This window comes from Phalacrocorax carbo, chromosome 4 (genome assembly GCF_963921805.1).
Source record: "Phalacrocorax carbo chromosome 4, bPhaCar2.1, whole genome shotgun sequence".
Classification (NCBI taxonomy): Eukaryota; Metazoa; Chordata; class Aves; order Suliformes; family Phalacrocoracidae; genus Phalacrocorax; species Phalacrocorax carbo.
The window spans coordinates 25,014,336-25,035,135 of NC_087516.1; the positions used below are offsets into that span (position 1 = coordinate 25,014,336).

General features: G+C 36.7%; 1 protein-coding gene across 2 annotated transcripts in view; it reads right to left on the bottom strand.

Annotated features, from left to right (window-relative positions):
* The window catches only part of ARAP2 (ArfGAP with RhoGAP domain, ankyrin repeat and PH domain 2), a 136,210-nt gene that overhangs the window by 93,118 nt on the left and 22,292 nt on the right, over window positions 1-20,800 (bottom strand). For both annotated transcript variants that reach the window (XM_064449273.1, XM_064449272.1), the window contains 3 exons: window positions 19,198-19,267; window positions 13,592-13,712; window positions 10,580-10,761 (listed from right to left, as the gene is read on the bottom strand). In XM_064449273.1, the coding sequence (XP_064305343.1) occupies window positions 10,580-10,761; window positions 13,592-13,712; window positions 19,198-19,267 (373 nt within the window). The remainder of the gene's footprint in view (window positions 1-10,579; window positions 10,762-13,591; window positions 13,713-19,197; window positions 19,268-20,800) is intronic.

Consider the following 20,800-nt stretch of genomic DNA (forward strand, 5'->3'; position numbering starts at 1 on the left):
GTTACATATCATCCTGTTTTAGCTGTAGAAGGAAAATGAGAACCCTGTAAATACCCAACACACAGGAACGACTACAGAGCACACAGAAAACACAAAGCGAAACAGCCAATGTATTTGTTTAGGGTGAAATAAGCCTCTTCTAGATAAGTCATATTAAAACAGCAGGTACCTCTGCTGTGTGGTTGGTTTATTTTAAACAATGTAAGACAAAAGATGCTAGAACCCCCTCACTTCTCTTTGTGAAAAAAAACACAAGGTGAAACGTTCTGGAAGTCAGAATCCGTCTTCTACCCAGGCATCAGTGATGACCAGCCAGCACCGTTTCCTTCTCTTCTTATGGCTACTCAGGACTAATGAATTTTGCCTTGATAAGTTTCTCAACTTTCGCTATGACCCCCATCTCCTGGCTCATCAGTTTTCTTGCAGCCCAGTAAATTGGCAGCTGCTCAGTTCCTTCAGGGGAGAGAAGCAAGAGTCAATTGTAATAATGGGCTGCAATTACTCCTGTGTTGCAGGAACTGAGCTGCTGTTGCTGACTGCTGTCATTTTATCTGCCTTTGAACTTCTTTATGACCCCATGGCAAGGAATTACAGCCCTCGGCTGGAAAAAACATCACACCTCTCATCATCACACAATGTCCTGCAGAGCCTCTGAAACAAGTGCCAGACGGGCTCATTGTGGAAGAGGAAGCTGTATACAAAGCCGTATTAATTATACTAACACACCCACCCTGCTTCAATGCCTTCTTCAAGACTCTGTCAGTTATCTGTAACACAGCTCTGCATACTGGACTTAAGACTGTAGACATGTATAAACGTGGACAAATGCAGTGTAGTGGATATAGACTCCTCCGCCTAGATGCGGAGTACAGAAACCTGTACAATTTGAAAACATTGGATGGTAAAGGACAGAGACTATTTTGCCATGATCAAAATGAAGTCAAATCCAATGCATAGCAGGTTGGTTTTTTTTGCAATATCCTACCTCACCTTAAAGAAATGGACAGGTGCTGCAATATTCAATTAAAAATTAGATAAGAATCACCAAAATGATTGGCAACAACAATACCTAAAGCGTTTGTCTTCATGAGTAAAACATACTTGTCAGCCATTGCATTCTTCAGTCAACATTTTTTTTTTTTAAGCAACTTTTATTGGAAATACTGCAGAAGTAGAATCATAGAATCATTTAGCTTGGAAAAGACCTTTAAGATCATCCAGTACAACCATTAACCCAGCACTGCCAAGTCCACCACTAAACCATGTCCCTGAGCAACACATCTAGATGTCTTTTAAATACCGCCAGGGATGGTGACTCCACCACTTCCCTGAGCAGCCTGTTCCAGTGCTTGACAACCCTTTTGGTTAAGAAACTTTTCACAATATCCAATCTAAACCTCTCATGGCACAACTTGAGGCTGTTTCCTCTCATCCTGAAGTGCAACAAAAGACAAAAAAAAAGTTGTTTTAAATGCTCAAAACATACTAAAGTCACTATACATCACTTAAAAAAAAAAAACCAAACAAGATTATTTCCGCCCTTTATTTCCTGCATCATTGCTTTCCAACTTCTCTGTTACTAAGCTGAGCATTTTCCTTCTCAACCACTGTCCAGGCCTGTTCGCATGGTCTTCCAGCTGCCCCAGTGCCAATTGTTTTGACAACCTTCCACCTTAAGCAAAGGTAACAAAGCCTGATTTTTTGCTACAACTCAGTGCGTGCAACATTTTTCAAATGTTTCTTTATAAGTGTTAGATATCAATCAATCATTCTGGTGGACTCAGGGCAGGGAGCAGAGGGAGGGAATGCTAAGATGGAAGTAACTTTTGAGTGAAGTTTTCTTGAAATATCGGTAAGATATTGATTTGTAATGCATGAGTTTTAAAACATGCCATCTCTAACAAGATATTATTTTGCATGCAAAATATTTAAGAGGTAGCATTTAATTTAATAACAATGGCATTGAAGTGTTTCATGAGGCAATAATTCAGTTTGGGTTGATTAAGTTCAAATTTGTTGGCCTAGCAATTTATTAACCAGGGACAGAAATTATTGCTGAGAAAGCACACTAGGGTATTGCCCACATTCTTATTATGCTGTAAATCATAAATTCCCTTCCTCTTGCTGTAAGGATGGTACAATTATTTAGAATGAAGTTTATAGGTATAAGATAGTGCAGTAAAGAAAATAATGCTTTATTATTATCTGAAAAATGCCATTCTGTTCCAAAGAAACCAGCAGAAATGAAAACCAACTTATTTAAAGTCGAAAAAATTAAAATGTCACTTAAGCTACAATGATATTCAAGTTCTCAGTATTTTAAGGATCATCTTTATAATGCTTATTTTAAACCATCCACTTTTCATAACTGACGAAAGCTCAAACAGCCTAATCATTTTAGTAGTCCAACAGCGATGCCAACCTGCTCTCTCTCCATTGCCAGCAAAGATACTGTTTGCATTGTCAGTGTACACTGTGCAGAAGCCAACAGTTCTGGAGCACGTGTCCACTGTTTGATTTTTGGTTAAAAAAAAGAAAAAAGAAAAAAAAACGAGGGGTGTGTGAAACAGTATGAAGGAAAAAAAGTGGGGGAGTGACTACAAATTCTGGGCATCTTGAATTCCAGTTGTCCTTACTCTGACAAACTCCAACAGAAACTGAAGTGAGACCACCCAATCTTGAAAATCATCATGAAATAACAACAGAAATCCATAAAAGCCAAAAGAGTTTTCTTCATGAACACTGGTCTTCCTGCTTATTCAGCTACTGCAGGCTAAATGCATCATGATCAATCACCCGATTTTAAGTGCTTGGGGTTCTAGACATAACAGTGACAGTTACAAGGCACATTAATGAATTACAGGCATATTCTTTGGTCTCTTGTTGATGCATGATAATCCATTTTATTTAGCATTGCAACCAAGGAGAACATTTTAATCATCATAATGTGACTGCCAGTGCTCATCTGATCATACTCATCATAGATTAAACAAATCCCAAGGTCTTCAAGAATATTGCTTTTCCACTTCAGGCTGGACAAAAGAATAAGCTCACCTCTGTTAAAGTTTAGCTTTCACAGAATGATACCCATACAGCTTAGTCCTTTATCATATAGACAATGTACCAAAACCAAAAATAGCCTTCTGTGACATTACTTGTCCAAGCTCTGCCACACCAAATAATTTAGGATTAAATTAATAAACTGCATTTAGCAAATTGAGTTGTAACAGATTTCAGAAATGACCAGTTGATAACAGATGATATATGCTAAATAATTAAAAATTTGCAACAGCATATCATGCTAATTTTTAACTAATTAGGAAATGGAATTCACATGGACTATCATAACATATGTTTATACCTAAGTTCAGCGAGGATATGTTGTCTACACTGCCTCAGAAATACTGTCCCCTTCACTGTTTTAATAGCTTTGTAACTTCAAATAAGTATCAATATTTCAGCATGAATATACCTGAAACAAAGGATGCAGGCTGGGGAAGAAAAAGTAATCAGTGTTGCCACTGGTATGTTTAAAGCTACTTCTGTCCCTGACACGGGAAATGCATAAAAGAGATGGATATGAAACGTATGTTTCACATTGCCCTCATTTTAAAGGAGAGAAAGCAAACTAAAGCTACTGAGTAGTTCTTCAGCATGTCTCCTGTGAGAACTGACTGATAAGTTTACAATTAAACAGGAATCAAATAGGAGCAAAATCACATTCTAGCTGCACTGAATTCCACAGTATATTGAGCTACTGAAAGAACACAGATTAACTATTAATGAAAAATATGTTTTCTTCAGTTTCATTGTCATCTCAATCCTTCTTGTTTCACACACATAAAAGGAAAACACTTCATTATCTAAGTGTATATATACATACATACGCACAGACACTGGTTATACAATCTTTCAGGTTCATGGAATGCAGAAATAGCTTGTTCATATGATTTAAAATAAATAAATAAATGCAGACCTGGTCTACCATTATAAATGGAAGCACACATAGTGATGCCCTGCCTCCTATATTTAGGGCTTTTGATCTAATGAGTATTTTACCATAGGATCTGAAGCCAAGCTAGTAGTTCTTAAATGCAAGTAACATGAATAGTGATGGATAATACTCTCAAGCTAATTCCAGTACTCAGAGGAAAACAGATTTCCCCAGTACTGCATTTAGAGTGTTAAAACCTTAAGACAAGTAGATCCAAAACCTTCTTCAATTGTTTACGCATGTGCTGTGCCACTCTAAAAATCTTATTTCTTCATAATATTCAAACAAATCCTACTTTTCCTCACTATTAATTTTTACATGATCAAGGTAGCTGGCTGTATATGTATTAGCCCTCCAGAAAGCTCAGCTGAGCATTACGGAGAAGCTGAGAAGTTCGTCATTTTCCTTCCTCCTTCCCTACACTCAAATTAAATTAATCATGAAACTTTTGATAACTGTGGAAGCATAAGGCTTTCTATCATGTTCCATGATTGCTTTAGGTGTACTTACATCTCAATGAGATCTTAATAGCATAAAAACAAATAAACAAGAAAAATTAAATCCTCATGTAGCCTAAGTTTTATTTAACTGCTCATAGAAGAGCTTAACATTAACTGTTTAATTTTTCATTGATGGAATTCCTGTTTATGCCCTTCTCCATATTCTTTAATAATATATACAACACCTAGAACAACATCCCCCCAAATTATTTCTGAATGTAAAATGTAGGTCCTCCCTGTACAGGTGGTCACAGACACATTTTACTTGTCTGATTTAACAACCTTACTTTAATAGCATATTATTTTAAATTCATTTTTAAAATTTTTTTTGGAGCAGGGGTGCGATTATATTAAAACTGGAGAAGTAACGTTCAGAACAACAACAAGCCTTTTCCCCACCCAATATAATTTCCTGTAATCACTCATTTTGTATTGCACCACAAGCAAAAAAAAAAAGGAAGTTTTTAAGCTTTCTTACAGAATTCAAGTTATTTTCTACTTAGTTATTTCTGATGTCATGCACAGCAATTGATCTTTGCCATGATTTTGAGTGTGGATGACTGGAATGAATTTCTTGCCAAGGAACTTCTGGAAAATTAGGAATATGACCTTAATCTATCATCCCAGCTACTGCCTGATGTAAATATCCATATTAAAAAGAGACTGGATCATTTGCTTTCACTTCAAATCACCAGTGCATCTGTATCTTAAAATACTTGTTCATATTAATCTTTCCCCCTCCAATATATTGGGTATATTTTTGGGTTGTTTTGTTTTTTAACATCCTGCTACAGATTTGTATCACTCTGAAGTAAAGAGTAAAGCCAGAATGACTCCACCAAGGACAAAGGAGGACAAACGTTCATTTGGTTTCCTGTCACCTCCATCTATATAAGGCATTCTGGGCCAGGCTTATTCACATGTTTGTAAACATGTTTGATCACAGTCTGCACCAGCAATCAAGTAGAGAACTCTTTCTATACAGAGCTTGCCAGTTATCATTACAAATAACAGCTTACCACCACAAAAATCTTTAAAAGAACACGTGTTCTTGGGGCAGGGGGGACAGAGGTAGGGAACAGGGGGAACACAACAACAGACAACACCGTTTCTTGTTTTCTCATTCTCAATAATTCCACCTTCCGCTGCCCCACCATTCATATCAGTCACTTCTCTCTCCTCTCACTTATTACCTGTCAAATATCTGTAAGGTCTTCCCATTCCTCCTCCAGCTTTCTTTCATTGCCTTTAATCCCCTCCCCCTTTCCTTCCCAAAATTGTCATCTCCTTTGCTCAGGGTTCCTCATTAGATCTCAAAATCTTCAAGCAACTATTTTACTTTCTGCTCCATTTACATTCAGCTCCTCTCCCCAACTCTTCTTCCATATTGCTGTTGCCATCACCTTGGACTTATTCACAAATATTATGGCAATGATACAACAAAGAATCTAAATATATTTAGGAGGTTCTAATGCTGCTTTAGCATTGCAAACTACTCATCTTCAGGACTTCATTTAACTACTCTTCCCTGTTCACTGTCCATTGTTAGACACCTTCTACTGTACTTAATAGATCCTTTACTATTTTTTTTTAAGGGTTTTTCTCTCTCATCCATCATGTTCAAGATTAATAATCAGGATTTCATTTTCTCCAGGGAAAACCAGAACATTTCCTAATGTAGAATCCCCTTGCATAGAATTATTATAAATTCCCACCTTTATTATCAAAAGGTCACAGTTCTAAGTCTGCCCCTGAATCTCAACCACATTGTCTCTAGCACCGTATTTCAGAATCACTGAATGGTTTGGGTTGGAAGGAACCTTTAAAGATCATCTAGCCTAACTGCCCTACATGGACAGGGACATCTTTCACTAGATGAAGTTGCTCAAAGCACTCCCCGTTAAGCCTGTTTCTTAACAGAGATAAGAACACATCTCTCTTCTAATAGACACAGAGATTCATGAACACATCCACTTCCCTCCAATATTCACATAACTTCCTCTCTCTCAGAACAACACGCTCAAGCATTGTCTTTGACTTGTCCTTCCATCTGTCCTCTTACCATTTCTCTACATTACCATACCCTTTGCCATCTTCTACTTGTTTAATATAATTTCCCGTAACACATCTTTTGATGTTGTCCAGTTTTGCTTTAAATGCACCATAAGCATTAGAAAGGAAATGAAAATTACTAGGCACTCTCTTACTGGTTCACTCAACATGAATAAACATTTCCATCTGCCACAGAGCAAATCATTTAAATCTTTGACGAAACAAAAAACCCTCTGAAATCAATAAGAGCACTGAGCCAAAATGAAACAAGAGGTTTTTGATAAGAAATAGATACTATTTCTTGTACATAACAGAGAAAATACTCATCACCATTCAAGCTTTAACTTGGAGTCACGCATGGAGGAAAAAAGTCACAAATAATTATGGCACACAGCCATACCTACCATTTCCCAGTCTTTATATTTGGCAGTTTCCTCAAATATCCCAGGTAATTACATCTATTTCAAAACCGCCCAAGGCAGTAACAAAGAAGATCCTGAACTTTTTAAATCAAAGCCAAATTCTAGTGCAAACACTATGACAACTAGGCCCTCCCTGACTTTAAATACCGGTCAATCTTAAACACACCCTAACAAAGGGGGTATATTCTAGCACACCAGGCAAGCATGTCAGAGCCCTTCTGATGGTCACAGAGCAGAGGTTATCACTGGTGCCACCACAGCAGACTGACATTTCAAGCCTATGTTTGAGCTGTCATGAAGGACCAGATGATACGTTTTTATTTAAGCATGAATTATTTTGAAATAGAAATGGGAATTTCAGCAAGTTGCAGGTTGAACAAATTGATTCTGTACGATCTATTTTTCACTTTTGCTTCAGAGAGGAAGTCTAAGAAATTCACACTACATGGAGAGTCACAGAAATTGATGGTTTCATACTAGCACTATATCACTGCCAGAAGCTCAAGCTAAACCAATCACTTTTTAACTAGAAATGGGCCTGAGACATGATATTCTGATCTCAATCTGAACTTCACAAAGCTGATGGTGGTTACGTTAGGATTTGGCATTTGGCTTAGGATCTTCTCTACTTTTAACAATGAAGAAAAATCTTTTAAAGTAACAGTGGACTCTCCTCTATCAAGTTTAATAGAAATCAATAAATCAGCTTGATCCAATCTCATTTCAACATTGTAAGAAGTCTAAATAGGTATCTTTTAGCACTGCAGTTATAATAAACCCCTCTAAGTCTCTCTGGGAGTCGTTCTAGTATGGATGTGAATTCCAATATGAACAGGATTCGAGGACATCCCTGGACATATTTGCCTGGTAATTACTGACTAAAGCACAAACTTGGGACAGGGAGAGATTTTTAGAACAAGAGAGCCCTCTAGTGGATTAATGCTGTATTACTGGGCTTGTCTTCAGTGCTGCAGTAAAAATAATTCTGTTTCCAACTTGAAAATAAAACAAAAGAGGCACTGAGAAAAGAACTACAGACTATGAGAGCTTCAAGACAGAAGCTATTTCTTCTGACTCCCAGATACCCAGAAATCGCATAAAGAAGCGGCATTTGTTCAAATGGAAGATCTAAAAAGAAACCTCTTAGCATCATTTGATATTTTTGGTCTTAAGTAAATAAGCTTTGGGAAGAAGCTGGTTTTGCACCATTGTTTGCAATTTTCATACACACAGAAGGAGCTGACAGGCTGGCAGCATGTCTAACCTTTTTTCTGTTTCTGGGCTTGATTTTGGTTTGACTTCTGCTGCACTGCAGTCAGTGATCTCTGCAGAGCATCCACGTAGTAGAAGAAAATAAACATCTAGTAGAAAGGCTGTATAAGGGTGTGCTTTCATGATCAGCTAAAGCAAATCTGAAATCAATGATGTTGAAAGAGCAGAGCTGATACAAAATTACCATATAGCCGCACAAGCAATAGATCCAACATGCACATGAATATACCAAACAGTAATTTAAAAAAAAAAAAAATCTGTAAGAAGGGGTATTGACTGGAGGGGAGGGGGATTCTGGGATGACAGTCTTTGATTACCTGAGACAGTCATAATCTGCACCTTGCAAACATGTAACAGAGCAATCAAGAACCCTTCAGTAGTGAATGGCTCTGGATCAGTTTTCTAACATAACAACTCTGTCAGAAAAACTGACTCAGCATAGTGGGCAGAACTGGGAGTGCCCCATATCAACAGAGAAACATCAGTGGACTACTAGAGGCAAGAAAGATGCTCCCAACTGTTATATGCAGGCAGAAGAAGAATGAAGAAAGCAAAAGTTGGATGCCTGGCACTGAGACTCTCAAAAGGGACATAGCTAGTTTCAAATGACCTATCACTCTGGAAAAGAAATTCCTCCACAAGTCTGTATACCTCACTGAAGTACCACATTTGTCCCTTAATGAAGAAGCTCAGAACATCCATATGGGAGCACTCAAAAAGTATTCAGGGGCATGAGATGGATACAGTATTGATTCTGAAGGCAAAAGTGGCTCATTACAATGAACACCCAAAAAGAAAGGGCTCTCATTGATGAGAATGAGCGGCCTCTCATTGATGAGAGTCCAGGGATTCTCACTGATGAAATACCTGGAAACACCATGATGACACAGTAACTTGAGCACTGCAGCACAGTGTGAATCATCCCACATGCAGAGACTGTAAAGTAACTTAGTTGACTTTCATTCTTTCTACTGGAATGACATTAAGAGAACTTCAGTGAAGTACAGGGTTTCAGGGTGGGGGGAGTAGCATTCGCATTTTGGTTTTGTTCCTCCTTAAAGACCTGTAGCTGCAGACTTTACTGAAATAAACAAACTAACTGGCAGGTCACTTATTTATTACAATAATCAAGACTGAGGATTTCAGTATAGCTAAAGAGTACTATGCTCAACTGTGAAGACCAGTTCCTCTCCAGGGTGCTCATTCCACAAAGCACATGCTGCAGGCTTAAATCCATAAATTGCATCAAGTTTCTGATCAGTTAGCTGTTGACTGACCTAAGAGAATGTACCTGACAAGTAAAACTTCCTTGGAGCACAGTAAGTAGAAAGAAAAAAAAAAAAAGGTCTTTCTCAGTCTCAAATTTCCTGCCATTCCCTGGGAAATAATAATAAGATCCAATATTGAACATTATGTGGCCCCCCAAGCCCATCTAAATAATTTCACACTTAAAGAGAAAGTAAGATCAACTCCAAGATGACAAGTCTTACTTAGAGACCATTCACATTTGAAACATGAGTTTGTCTGTACACAAATTTGAGCAAACATGAGAACAAGGCAAACGTGTAACAACACCTCCCCCAAATGCCCTTCCAGGTTCTAGCTACTCACGGTCATCAATTTCCTCACACAGAAATAAAACTTTCCATTTATTGTGTTGCAATAGATTTTTCTTCCACAAGTACGCAGAGTCAGTCATTGAACCCAATTATCCCCGTTTATTCCCTATCCACCGCATCCTAAAGAGTTCCACAGCTGACTACTTTATGTCATAATATATTCATGCCCAAAACAAACCAAAAAGCCCTAGATTTGGGGAACTGAAGTCATGGTTTTTAACACTGGATTTGATTTAATATGTTACAGTACGCAACTGAAAGTGGTCAGTCTAGGTTCTTAAAAACACAAAGAACGTCAGTTTTGAACATTTAGCTGAAGTATCACTTAAATTCCACAATCTACTTCTGTACAGCACACTTTCCAGAGCACTACATTATAGGACAGTGAAACCAGTGCACAAAATATGCCTTCTGAATTAGTAGAATGCTTATGGCACACATTTTAAGAGAGAATTAATCTCAGCCCTTCCACTAACCTGTTGTGACACTCAGGGCTTTTCACTTCACCTCACTATATATTCGTTTTTTCCATCATACAATAGACATAATGATACTTCTGCCTTTTGAAGCCTTCAGAGAATTGCAGCAATAAAGTACTACATAAAAAAGATATGCATTTATATTGAAATGCACCTATTCACAAAGAGCCATCAATTTCCAACTCACTAGTTAAATCATCTTTATAAGCACTCATTCACAAAAAGCATATGAAAAATTTACCTGTTCATTCTTGCAGATCCACACAGTATTCCCCTGAAGTAGAATAAAGATTTTGGCTTTGTATCCTTTCAGCTCAAGATATCCACTTTTCTCAGGGGCGACAGAAGTTCGAGACTGAGAGTTATTATCAGACTGTGATTTCAAGGCACTGAGCATTGTATTAACCCAGTCATTCCTTTCTTCTAAACAAGCAAAAAAATTAGACAAAGGCATATGGTTAAGCCACAACTCCATTCTTCTCTACCACATTTGTTTTCTTCTTCTTCCTACTATGCTGGTTGATGGTATAGCTATACCACATTGGAGGGAACATCCACCTTCAAGAGGAGGTGGAAATCAAAATGACATGAAAGTCCGTATCAGTGGAAATGTTAGCAAAGATAGCCATTCAGTTAGCTCCCAAAAACCAAAAACACAAATTGAGAAGTTATACAAACTAATGATCAAGATTCTTAAAATCCCGACTACTAGTTCCAAGTCTGAGGTGGTAGACAGGTGGCATGTTCACCTTCTGAAAGCCAGATCAATGGGAAAGAACTACAGAAGTTATGTAAACAAAAAACAGGGAGCCTAGATATCATCTGTCACTAAAAAGGCAAGCCATCCCCAATGTTACTCTATGTTTGGCCAGGCTTTTAAGCATAAACATTTGGCAATTTACAGTCTATTGCATTAAAGCGTAGTGGTTAAGCTTGATATTGTCAAGGGTACTGGGTAATCAAGAAAATGCATGTTTGATTATCTTTGCATGCATTATTAATTTAACATCTTACAAATACGTGAACACAAGTAGGTGAAGTAATAAAGTTCCACTAAGTCTCATTCACTATGTTCAGATATTTCACCAGACTAAGATCAATATACTTTAATGCCGAACACTCTGAATGAATCAGACTTGCCCCGTGTGATTGGAACTTCATGAATATTTCAACTCTCCGCTCTGAAAGATTCAGGTTGTAAAATATATTGGAGGGGGCAGGGAGAGAAGGAAAGTTCTATCCACAGTATATATAAAGTTGACACAATCAGTGTTGAAAAAAAAAATGCAAAGAGCACCGTTAAAACAGTAATGTACTTACTTCACAAGTGCCACGTGTGCAACAGGAAGGAACAAATACACAAATCTAAGCGTCAGAAAATAGTCTGAAGAAAAGGAAGAGAGCAGCCCGACAGACTAACACAGTGAAGGTGATCCAAGTGCGCCTCTTAGAAGTTTCGTTTTAATACACACTCTTTTAAAGTACTTTGAAAAGATCACTTGAATATTTCAGTATAGTTGAGGGCATCAAATTACTCTGAAGGTGTTTTCTTTTAATGATATTTTGTTCCAATTAAACAAACTCTCACTGCACCTGAGCAAATTATGCTCTAGTTCATTGCTATCATCCAACTACTTAATTTTTTGCCCCCAAATGCCCCTAATCTTTCCAATGCATTATATAAGGAGTTTTTTCCCTCTAGATATTTAAATCAATCCAAAAATAGCATATTTTTGACACACCAAAAATAAATAAATCAGGGCACTAAAAGCAAACAAAAATAGCATTATAATCCAGTGATTGCAGACCGACATTGGTATCAAGGGACACAGATCAATGAAGACAATGATAGCATTCTTTATTTTAATACTCTAGTAGAAAGAAAGGAAAGTTAATAAATAAGGTCCACAGGATGAAATATGTATAGAAGTCTCCATTTCAAAATCTTTGAAAAGTTAAGTACCCTTCGAATAGTCACAGAACAATTCCCAACCACAAATCCACAGAAGGAATAGCATCAAGTAACAGTTTGTGCACATAACAGAAAGCAAGCAGGGTTATTTACATAATTTACTGTGAATACATCATCCAGCTCTGGATACAGTAAGGACCAAATTACTAGTACAACACACATTTCTAACCTTAAGTGAACAGCTTTACAGACAGGCCACTACGTCCAAAGATGGTTATATACTAAATGAAAATGCAATTTCATGTATAACAAGTGGTTGCTCTGAATATATTTATAAGTCAGTGTAAGTTGTTAACATTTTTGTAGCATTCAAAGGCAACAGCCCATAAAACATATTACAGCCCTACAAAATGTATTGCACTAACATAGTTATGTCCCAATTTATAGAAAAGTAAAATATAAATTTGGAAGAGAAAAGCAAAAATAATAAAAATAGACATACTTTTTAACTCAGCTAAGAGCATAAAAATGCCTGAAATGATTTGAGCCAAACCTGATAAGAAGGATTTGTTCACTGATGCTGCACTCCTGTTACAGCCTGCAGCAAATGTTTACAACCAAGCTATAACCCATAAAAATGGGATTTGATAATGGAAATGCTGAGAGACCCTTAGCTATAATGGGTCTGGCATGTACTGCTGTAAATACATATTGCACATCTTTTTTTCCTAGGTATTCCATTTTACTTGATTGTTTCCATAAGTCAGTCATACATGCACTGGTATTGATTCCACATATTACAGCTGTAGGTTGATAAAGCATTAAATTAGAAAGCATACTAACTTCCCCACTCCAGTTTACATTTGTATTCTTTATCAATACATGGCTGAAAATACTGTATAAGGCAGTAAATAAAGACACAGAAAAAAACCCGGATTTCCTTTGATCACAGCACCGTATTCAAGCCATCGACTTCATTGTTGCTCTTTGTCAATTTTATGTCAAGTGGTGACTTGGAGCAGATGGCTGAGAGCGCACAGGCTGTAAGGGCTGCTAGTGAGACCTGAGGAATGTCCAGAAAAATTCATCTTTGCGAAGGATGGGAGAGGAGGCAGAAGAGTTGGAAAACAGTATTTTCATTTTGATATTTTTAAAAGCCTGTCCCCAACAATTTCAGTTGTTCTTACAAAGCTTACAACTATCTCCAGTTTCCCTTTATGAGCCCAAAACAGCAGGACTCCAGAAATATTTCTGGTAATACAACTAATATTTCACAAACATTTATCAGAAGTGATTACATGGATTTTTGGCAATCATTAGACTTACACATGTTCTACTTACCTTCTTTATCCACACGGAAGACAAAAGTCCTGTGGGATGTAACAACTTCAAATTGTTTCTCCCCGTGAACTCTTACCGTTGCTATAGCAGAGAGCAGTATTATTCCCTTTGAGAACACTTCCTATAATAAAAATGCAATAAAAATAGTTAATAACTCTCATAGAATGTTAAATGTCTCTCAGGCAGTGTTACTTGCCCCGACATTTAGGAAGATCACATGGCACAGGCTGTGCTCCTAAAAGTTCGCCCAACTATTAGTAGAACTGCATCTATAAGTAAACCACTTCACTACCCACACATCACCAGCTTCACTGTTCTGGGTCTATGCCACCTACTGCCTTCTAAAATAGAGTAAAATCCCATGGTGAGATAGAATGCATATATCTGACATACCACTTCATAAATTGTCTTCTAACACTAATATCGCAAAATATCTCACACCCTTAAATTTACAGTTTATGCCAAAGTAAATTACATTGTCTACTTTACAGAGCCGTAATTAAAAAATTATCATCATACTTGTAGAACAGACATAAGAAAACAGAAAAAATTCTGCCTTCTCCAAGCAGTAAATTCCAAAGAATTTTTCTGTTCCTTCACCAATCCTTCAGTGGCTAGCCAATAAGAAAAAGTAAAAGTAAATTCACTGATTTTATTGCTAATTTTGAACTGAAGGGGCATTGTCACACTCTGGAAAAATCCACTGTCCTGCCATTACTAACAAGAATCCTCTAGATTGGATCAGATATGTACTTTTCTGCTATATGAGGTAGGAGAACAATCTCTCAGAAACATCTGGGCATCACAGCAAATTTTCCCACAATTTTCTAATCTCCAACTATGAACTGGGACAAGTGAACTGAACACAAAAGCAAGACAGGAAAAAGGAATTGCTACAAGTACTTTCTCCAAGTAGTTCAATTTTTAACCTAAGTAACCTATGTATCCCGCGGGGGGGGTGGGGGGGAGTAGGAGGGGGACGTGGAAGGAAAGCTCAAGCAGACATGCAACGGTTCGGAAATACTTCAGCATAATTCCTATATCCCAGAGTTAATGCTGCTCCTCCTGCTCCACTATGCTTTGATCAATTGGTTTTCTGACTAAGACAATCCAGATATACTGCTAAGATTTACAATCCAGATGCAGTAATAGTCCAAGAGTCAGCTCCCCATAAAGAATTTCTACTGCAATAACTTGCCTCCTAAAGTATAAATTATTATAATAGACTTTATACAAGGACTTAAGGAACCACTGTGAATGCTAAGCATGTGCACAGGATCATTTTTTTGTTTACTGAATTTAATATACTACTGATTTTCACCAATTTCACACTTTTAGATTGTTTCACTTCCAGGTACTAATACACGTTGCTGAATGCAGTTTAGCAAATACATAAACAGAAAATCGAAATACAGCTGAAGTGAACATGTTACTATAATTGCACACAAGAGCTACTCCATCACTCAGAATGTTCTTAGTGTTGCACATCTATTTTCATTATGGCTATATTTGTTAGAATAAAGATTTTAACATATTTGTTAATAATGTTGGAGATTACGTTAACTGATCCTTCACAATGGCAAAGGAAACTTATTGCATATAAAGGTGCTCAGATATAATTATATGATGGTGTTTGCAGGCATCTACTGGCTGTATTTGGTACTGTAAGAGAATAATTCAGACTGCTGGAAGTCACAGCTATTTTAGTTTATTTGCATTTAAAAAAAAAGTTAGTTTCCTTTTAAGATGAGCATAGCTTTGGTTTTACTATTTAAACAATCCTTTTTAAAGCTTTGTTCTCCAAGGCATACCTATTTTCAGACACAGTTTAAACCATAATAATTTCTCAATCTTATGTCTGCAGCAGCTTCTCTTTCACATGTAAGAAATACGGCCTACTGTTAAAGAGCTCTTGTTGATTAAGATACAATTTCTCTCTTTGAAATACTCAGATGAGAAATTAGGCAAATTATTTAAGGATAAGAAAACAAAACCAACTAAACACAGCCAAGAACCTCTCACATATTTCTTCCGTTACTGAGAGGTGTATATCAGTTCTAGTGCTGCTATAAAATTCTCTGGCAGAACAATTTCCTAGTGGGGAAAGAGGAATTTTTTATATATATCAACTGCTTTGATGAAAACTTTTATTTTCAAATATAGCCCAATGGAGTCCTCCTTGACAGCTGTTTCAGAGCCGCGCTAAAAGATCCTGTAAAGGCCATTTTGCACTGCTTTGGCTTTCCTTCCACAGCAGGTTAAACATCTATTTCAAGAATGACAATGATTCACCTGTTTCACAGTGAATTATCATTGTTATGCTCACATGCAACATAACACAACAAAATATTGAAGTTTTCCACATAAAAAGGCAAAACTTTTTCCTAATTCACCAAGATATTTGTCAGGGACTCTTAAGATACTTTTAAATAAAGAGTTTGAATATAACTACCAGTTTTTGACTTACTATAAAGTGCCTGTTAGAGCAGCAGAGTTCTACTGCCAAAAGTAGGAAGAAATTTGAAATAAAAACTATGCCATTCTCAGATTCTACCTTCCTTTCTCAAATTCTACCTTCCTCTCTTCAGTTTGCTCTCACTTCAGTTAACCACATTCTGTTAAGACAAAACCACACAGGATGTTGCTCTGACCACAGCTACTTGCTCAGGACCAGGAACGTAGAAGAAATGAGCAGCATCACTGAGTCAAACCAAAACCGTTCCTAGGTAAGAGGTTGTTTGTAGAAAACCAAGTATTATTTTCATATATGCAGATATAAGGAAAGAACAGATCTCTATTGATTATAAGTTGATGCACAACTAGAACAAGGTTAGAGCAATATTTAGAAAATTAAGGTTTAAATAATTCAGAGAATCATCCAGATGGGCTAAGTAAGTACATATTTTCAGGAATACCACCCTCTGTGTCTTTCCTCCCCATCCTCCACTTGTTTCACTCTTAATTAGCCATGTAGCACACTTCCCCTTCTTGAGAACCTTACTCCTTTCAAGTTCCTAATCTGAATAATAAATAGAGCTTTTAAACATTGGTAGTGTTTCTGGGTAAGGAAAACAGTTTCATTCCACCAAGTCTACCTTTCTCTGCTCATAATAATCAGAAAAAATATCTGTGTGTGGATTGGTTTCCTTTGAGAACTATTTTTAATTAATATGCAAAACCATAAGTGCAACAATTTCTTTGTAACATGCTTGTCCGTGAAAGAACGTTCTTGGACAAACATGCGTTAGAATAGCTGGATCTTCCCATTAAGATCTGAAGTTAGAACAACTTCCCCATTTAAGTATATATATATATGAACTAGACACATAGACAGGAGGTGGCATCCACTGCCTTGCAAGGAACTGTACAACTATCCCTGTGTTTTACCAGAACTGGCTCCTGAGCTGCATGCAGGTCTTGATGGGTCTGCAAATAGTTGCCTACAATGTCAAGGTAACAACACACAAGCAACAGCAGGAAGACACCAGTGTCCACCTAGCGGGCAATATGAATACTCTGGGTGTAGAAGCAGTGATCCAGCAGAAAACAATACACCAAAAATTCATGTTCCCCAGTGACACCATGGCTTACCCAACACAATCCCACTGTGCACTGACCACTATGTTTTCCGCCGATCGGCAAGCTAGTCCAAGTGTTCCACCAAATCCTCAGTTCCCAGAATTCGCTTCAGGCCTCGCAGTTCTCAGACATATGAAGTTCTTAGCATACAGGACTCATCAAGATAACAAGTCAAGACACCCAGATTTGGTCAAACTGTATACCACACAGACCAGTGTTTCTTTCAACCCCATAAGTGAGGTTTTGCACTCAGATTTCAGGAAAAGGGAGACAAAGACACTTCAGACCAAGACTTTTGCAAGTTCCTAGTAGTCTAAACAGAGGATGCAGAGTTAGTACATTTCTCTGCATTGTGTGACACACTAACTATGAGCAGAAGGGAAGATTTCTGGAATCTCCTTTGACAGACAAATGTATAACAAGTACTATTCTAGAGTAACTGACCTCCAAGTAACTTTTTCAGTGACCTTCCAAACCAGTGCAGATACAAGATTTAAAATTCTATATTAGCATTTCTTTCCCTAATTATGCTACAGACAGTGTTAAGCAAATCCCAACGCTGTATTTTCAAGTCTTTCTTAATGACTAACCCTGCTTTTCTGCTCCTCTGAAACCCTGGGATGAATACCACAAAGGGGTAACATTTTTTGTCACTGCAATCCAAATGTTATTCTATTGTTCCCTTCACATACACAATCATGTCTTCTACTGTGAGTGCAGCAAAGTAAGCAAGTAAAACCAGTTTCATGTTCCTAATCAGCAGGCATAAAGATCTATGTAAATAATTTTTTGAGCTTGTTTTTAATTTCTCTGGCCCCTCAGGAAATATACAGCCTTTTCCTACTTCAGTTCTACTACTTCATAATCAGCTAAAATAGGTCTAAGAGTGTGCATATTTTAAAGCATCTATGGGACTGTAACTGATTACCACCACCCATCATACTGCTCAGAAACTTTTACCTGAAAATGTATTTTCTTCTTAATTTAATAAGCACCTTCAGCATGAAATGCTTTCCAGCATTTCAGATAACACACATGCATATAACCTCATCTCCAAACACACATATTGTAAAATCATCTATCACTTTTAAGAAGTTCTTCATTTCTTCCAAGAGGAGACATTAATTAATCATAGAGCAAAAGAAAAAAGAATTTTGTAGTGGGCTAAAGTATATTAAATAGAAGATAAAAAAATTTAAAAAGGAAATCTTTCAAAAAAAAAGAAAAAGTCATATTTGAAGACAGGTCTCAAAAAAAGTAGTTTCTACTGTGAAAAAGTAGTATCAAAAGGTCAAATAAGTCTTCTGTAAATCTCAGTTTGACAGAATGAATACACATTTTATTGAAAATCATGATTTACAAATCCATCTTTGTATCACATATCAGAAGTTAACTACTTAAAGCAACTCATAAGTCTGCAAATGTTTCAGTAAGATTCAACCCTTAGGTACAGAAGCAAAGAATAGCCACTGACATCCTGGTTCTATGCTGATTTTAAAGAGACCCATTCAAATATAACCTACTCCAGTGGTATGTGATCATTCCGAGAAGACAAACAGGAGAGAGACATTTTTAATTCAAGAGTAAGCAAGTGTAGGGGGGTTTTGGTTTTTAAAGGGTCTTCCATGCTGCATTTAATTTCTCAAAATCTCCAGCATGCTGGGTTCCCATAAAAAGACATACCACTGTCAAAATAACATTGGCTCTCTTAAATGTGTTTTCCAAGATCCTGTTCTGTTTTGCAGAATGTGGCAGTGTCACTATTTCAATTAAGTAAGAATTTCTAATGATATCTACCTCATAAGGTCAGGAATACAAACCCTTATAGAAAACAAAAGCATAAACAATACACGAAAATCTCAAGGACACCTTAAAATATTTAATGATGTCTCATCCTAGTTCTTTGCAATTGAAAATGAATTTAAGATGACTATTCATTTGTAATTTTTTTTCTAAACTTCTTCATGGTAATGTGTGTATTACACAGATGCATTTTGTCGCGTACACAACCAAAACACGTCACTTACCTTTTCATTGTTGTAATAGGAAATGCTGTCTCCATCGAACTTAACCCAGCGCTTTTGAAACATGCGTTTGCTGTGAATCAAAAATTAATATACTTAAAATTATAAACACAAGTAACACTGGATTTTAAGAATGCCTCAAGCACAAATTTAATTTTCAATCTGTGTTATCAGCTGGCATCATTAATAAGAAGCTCATTTGATTATTTCAGTTTGCCATTAACTCATGCTCTACAAGGACCTCCTAAAAAGTTATTTTTACATGAACCTGAAGTAGCCCATTATGCTCATTTAAAATGCTGACAGCCTATTAGTTATCGTCTAAAAAATTTTCAGTTCTAAAAATCTATTAAACAAGTTAATTGAGCAAGAACAAGACCCTACTGTGGCATCTCTTTTCCCAACATTGTTTCCTTCCTTGCTAAATGAGTGCCCTACTTTAGGATTAGTAGACTGTGATAGTTTTGCTAAACTTTAATCAAATAAGCTCTGGCTTAATTAACTTGTATTATATGACTACGATAAATCATAATTTTTCATAACCTGGAAAGGCCAATGTAAAAATCTGTTTTCCATTAAAATGTCAATAAAGTTTAAGATGATGCAGGGAAGAAAAAGTGAAACTAAGTACCACATACAATGTAAGTAAACTGAATGGCTTTATAACTTATAGTGAGTTAAACTGAAAAAAAGAAGCTGTACTTCAAATGCACGATTTGTAGAAATTTAAGAAAACAGTATATATTCATTCCCCTGAGAAGACACGAAGTGCCAGGTGTGAATGGAAGCTCTATAAAAAGAAGAAAAGGGGAGGGGGGAAGACAGAGAAAGAAACATTCAGTTGGCAGGGACTGAAATAAAATATGACAGTGCTTTAAGGGATGAAAAAAAATCGTGTTCTTTTTCTTTACTTGGTTTCTTTAAGTCTTCTGATATTTGAGAAATGGCATTTTAAGAAAGAGAAACAAAAAATGTAGTATTCATTAAACCATCCTTAAGAAAAAGTTCTTGAAATTCAAGCAAGGAATATCACTGACTCAAAGCTAATGACCCTACAACTGTTCTACTCTGTCTAACCAGTACTAGTTTTGCGCTTAACTCGTTTCAAATAATATATTCTCACACAGTGCTTTAGATAAAGCCTTCACACTTTGTTTGCAAGTCTGTTCCTTCAAATAGCACAAGATGAGTCAACTGGAATCAAGAACTATAGTTTTTATCACTCTATTAGCTAACAGCCAGAAGTGTTCTTTAAAGAAAAAAAAGTCCTGAAAGTGAAATAAAATAGAAGTTAAGCTAACTTCAGCTGAGAAGTCAATACACTAACAATTCTGAAAAAGAGATGCACAAATGCCTATTATACTGGGAAAAAGTCTTTTGACTCTATGTATAGTATTCTTTTACTTTTTAAGAAAAAGTAAACACTGACAATCCACGTGTGCGGATGAAGCTTTTGAAACTGTTTAGAAAAAAAAAAGCTTGAGCAAATTGACGTTCCATAATGGTAAAGTAGACTTATTAAACCAGGTTTATTCGTTCTTGTTATTCAGCTTGAACAATATATCACTGTATCAATACCAATAAAGCCAAAATCAGAGAAATTATA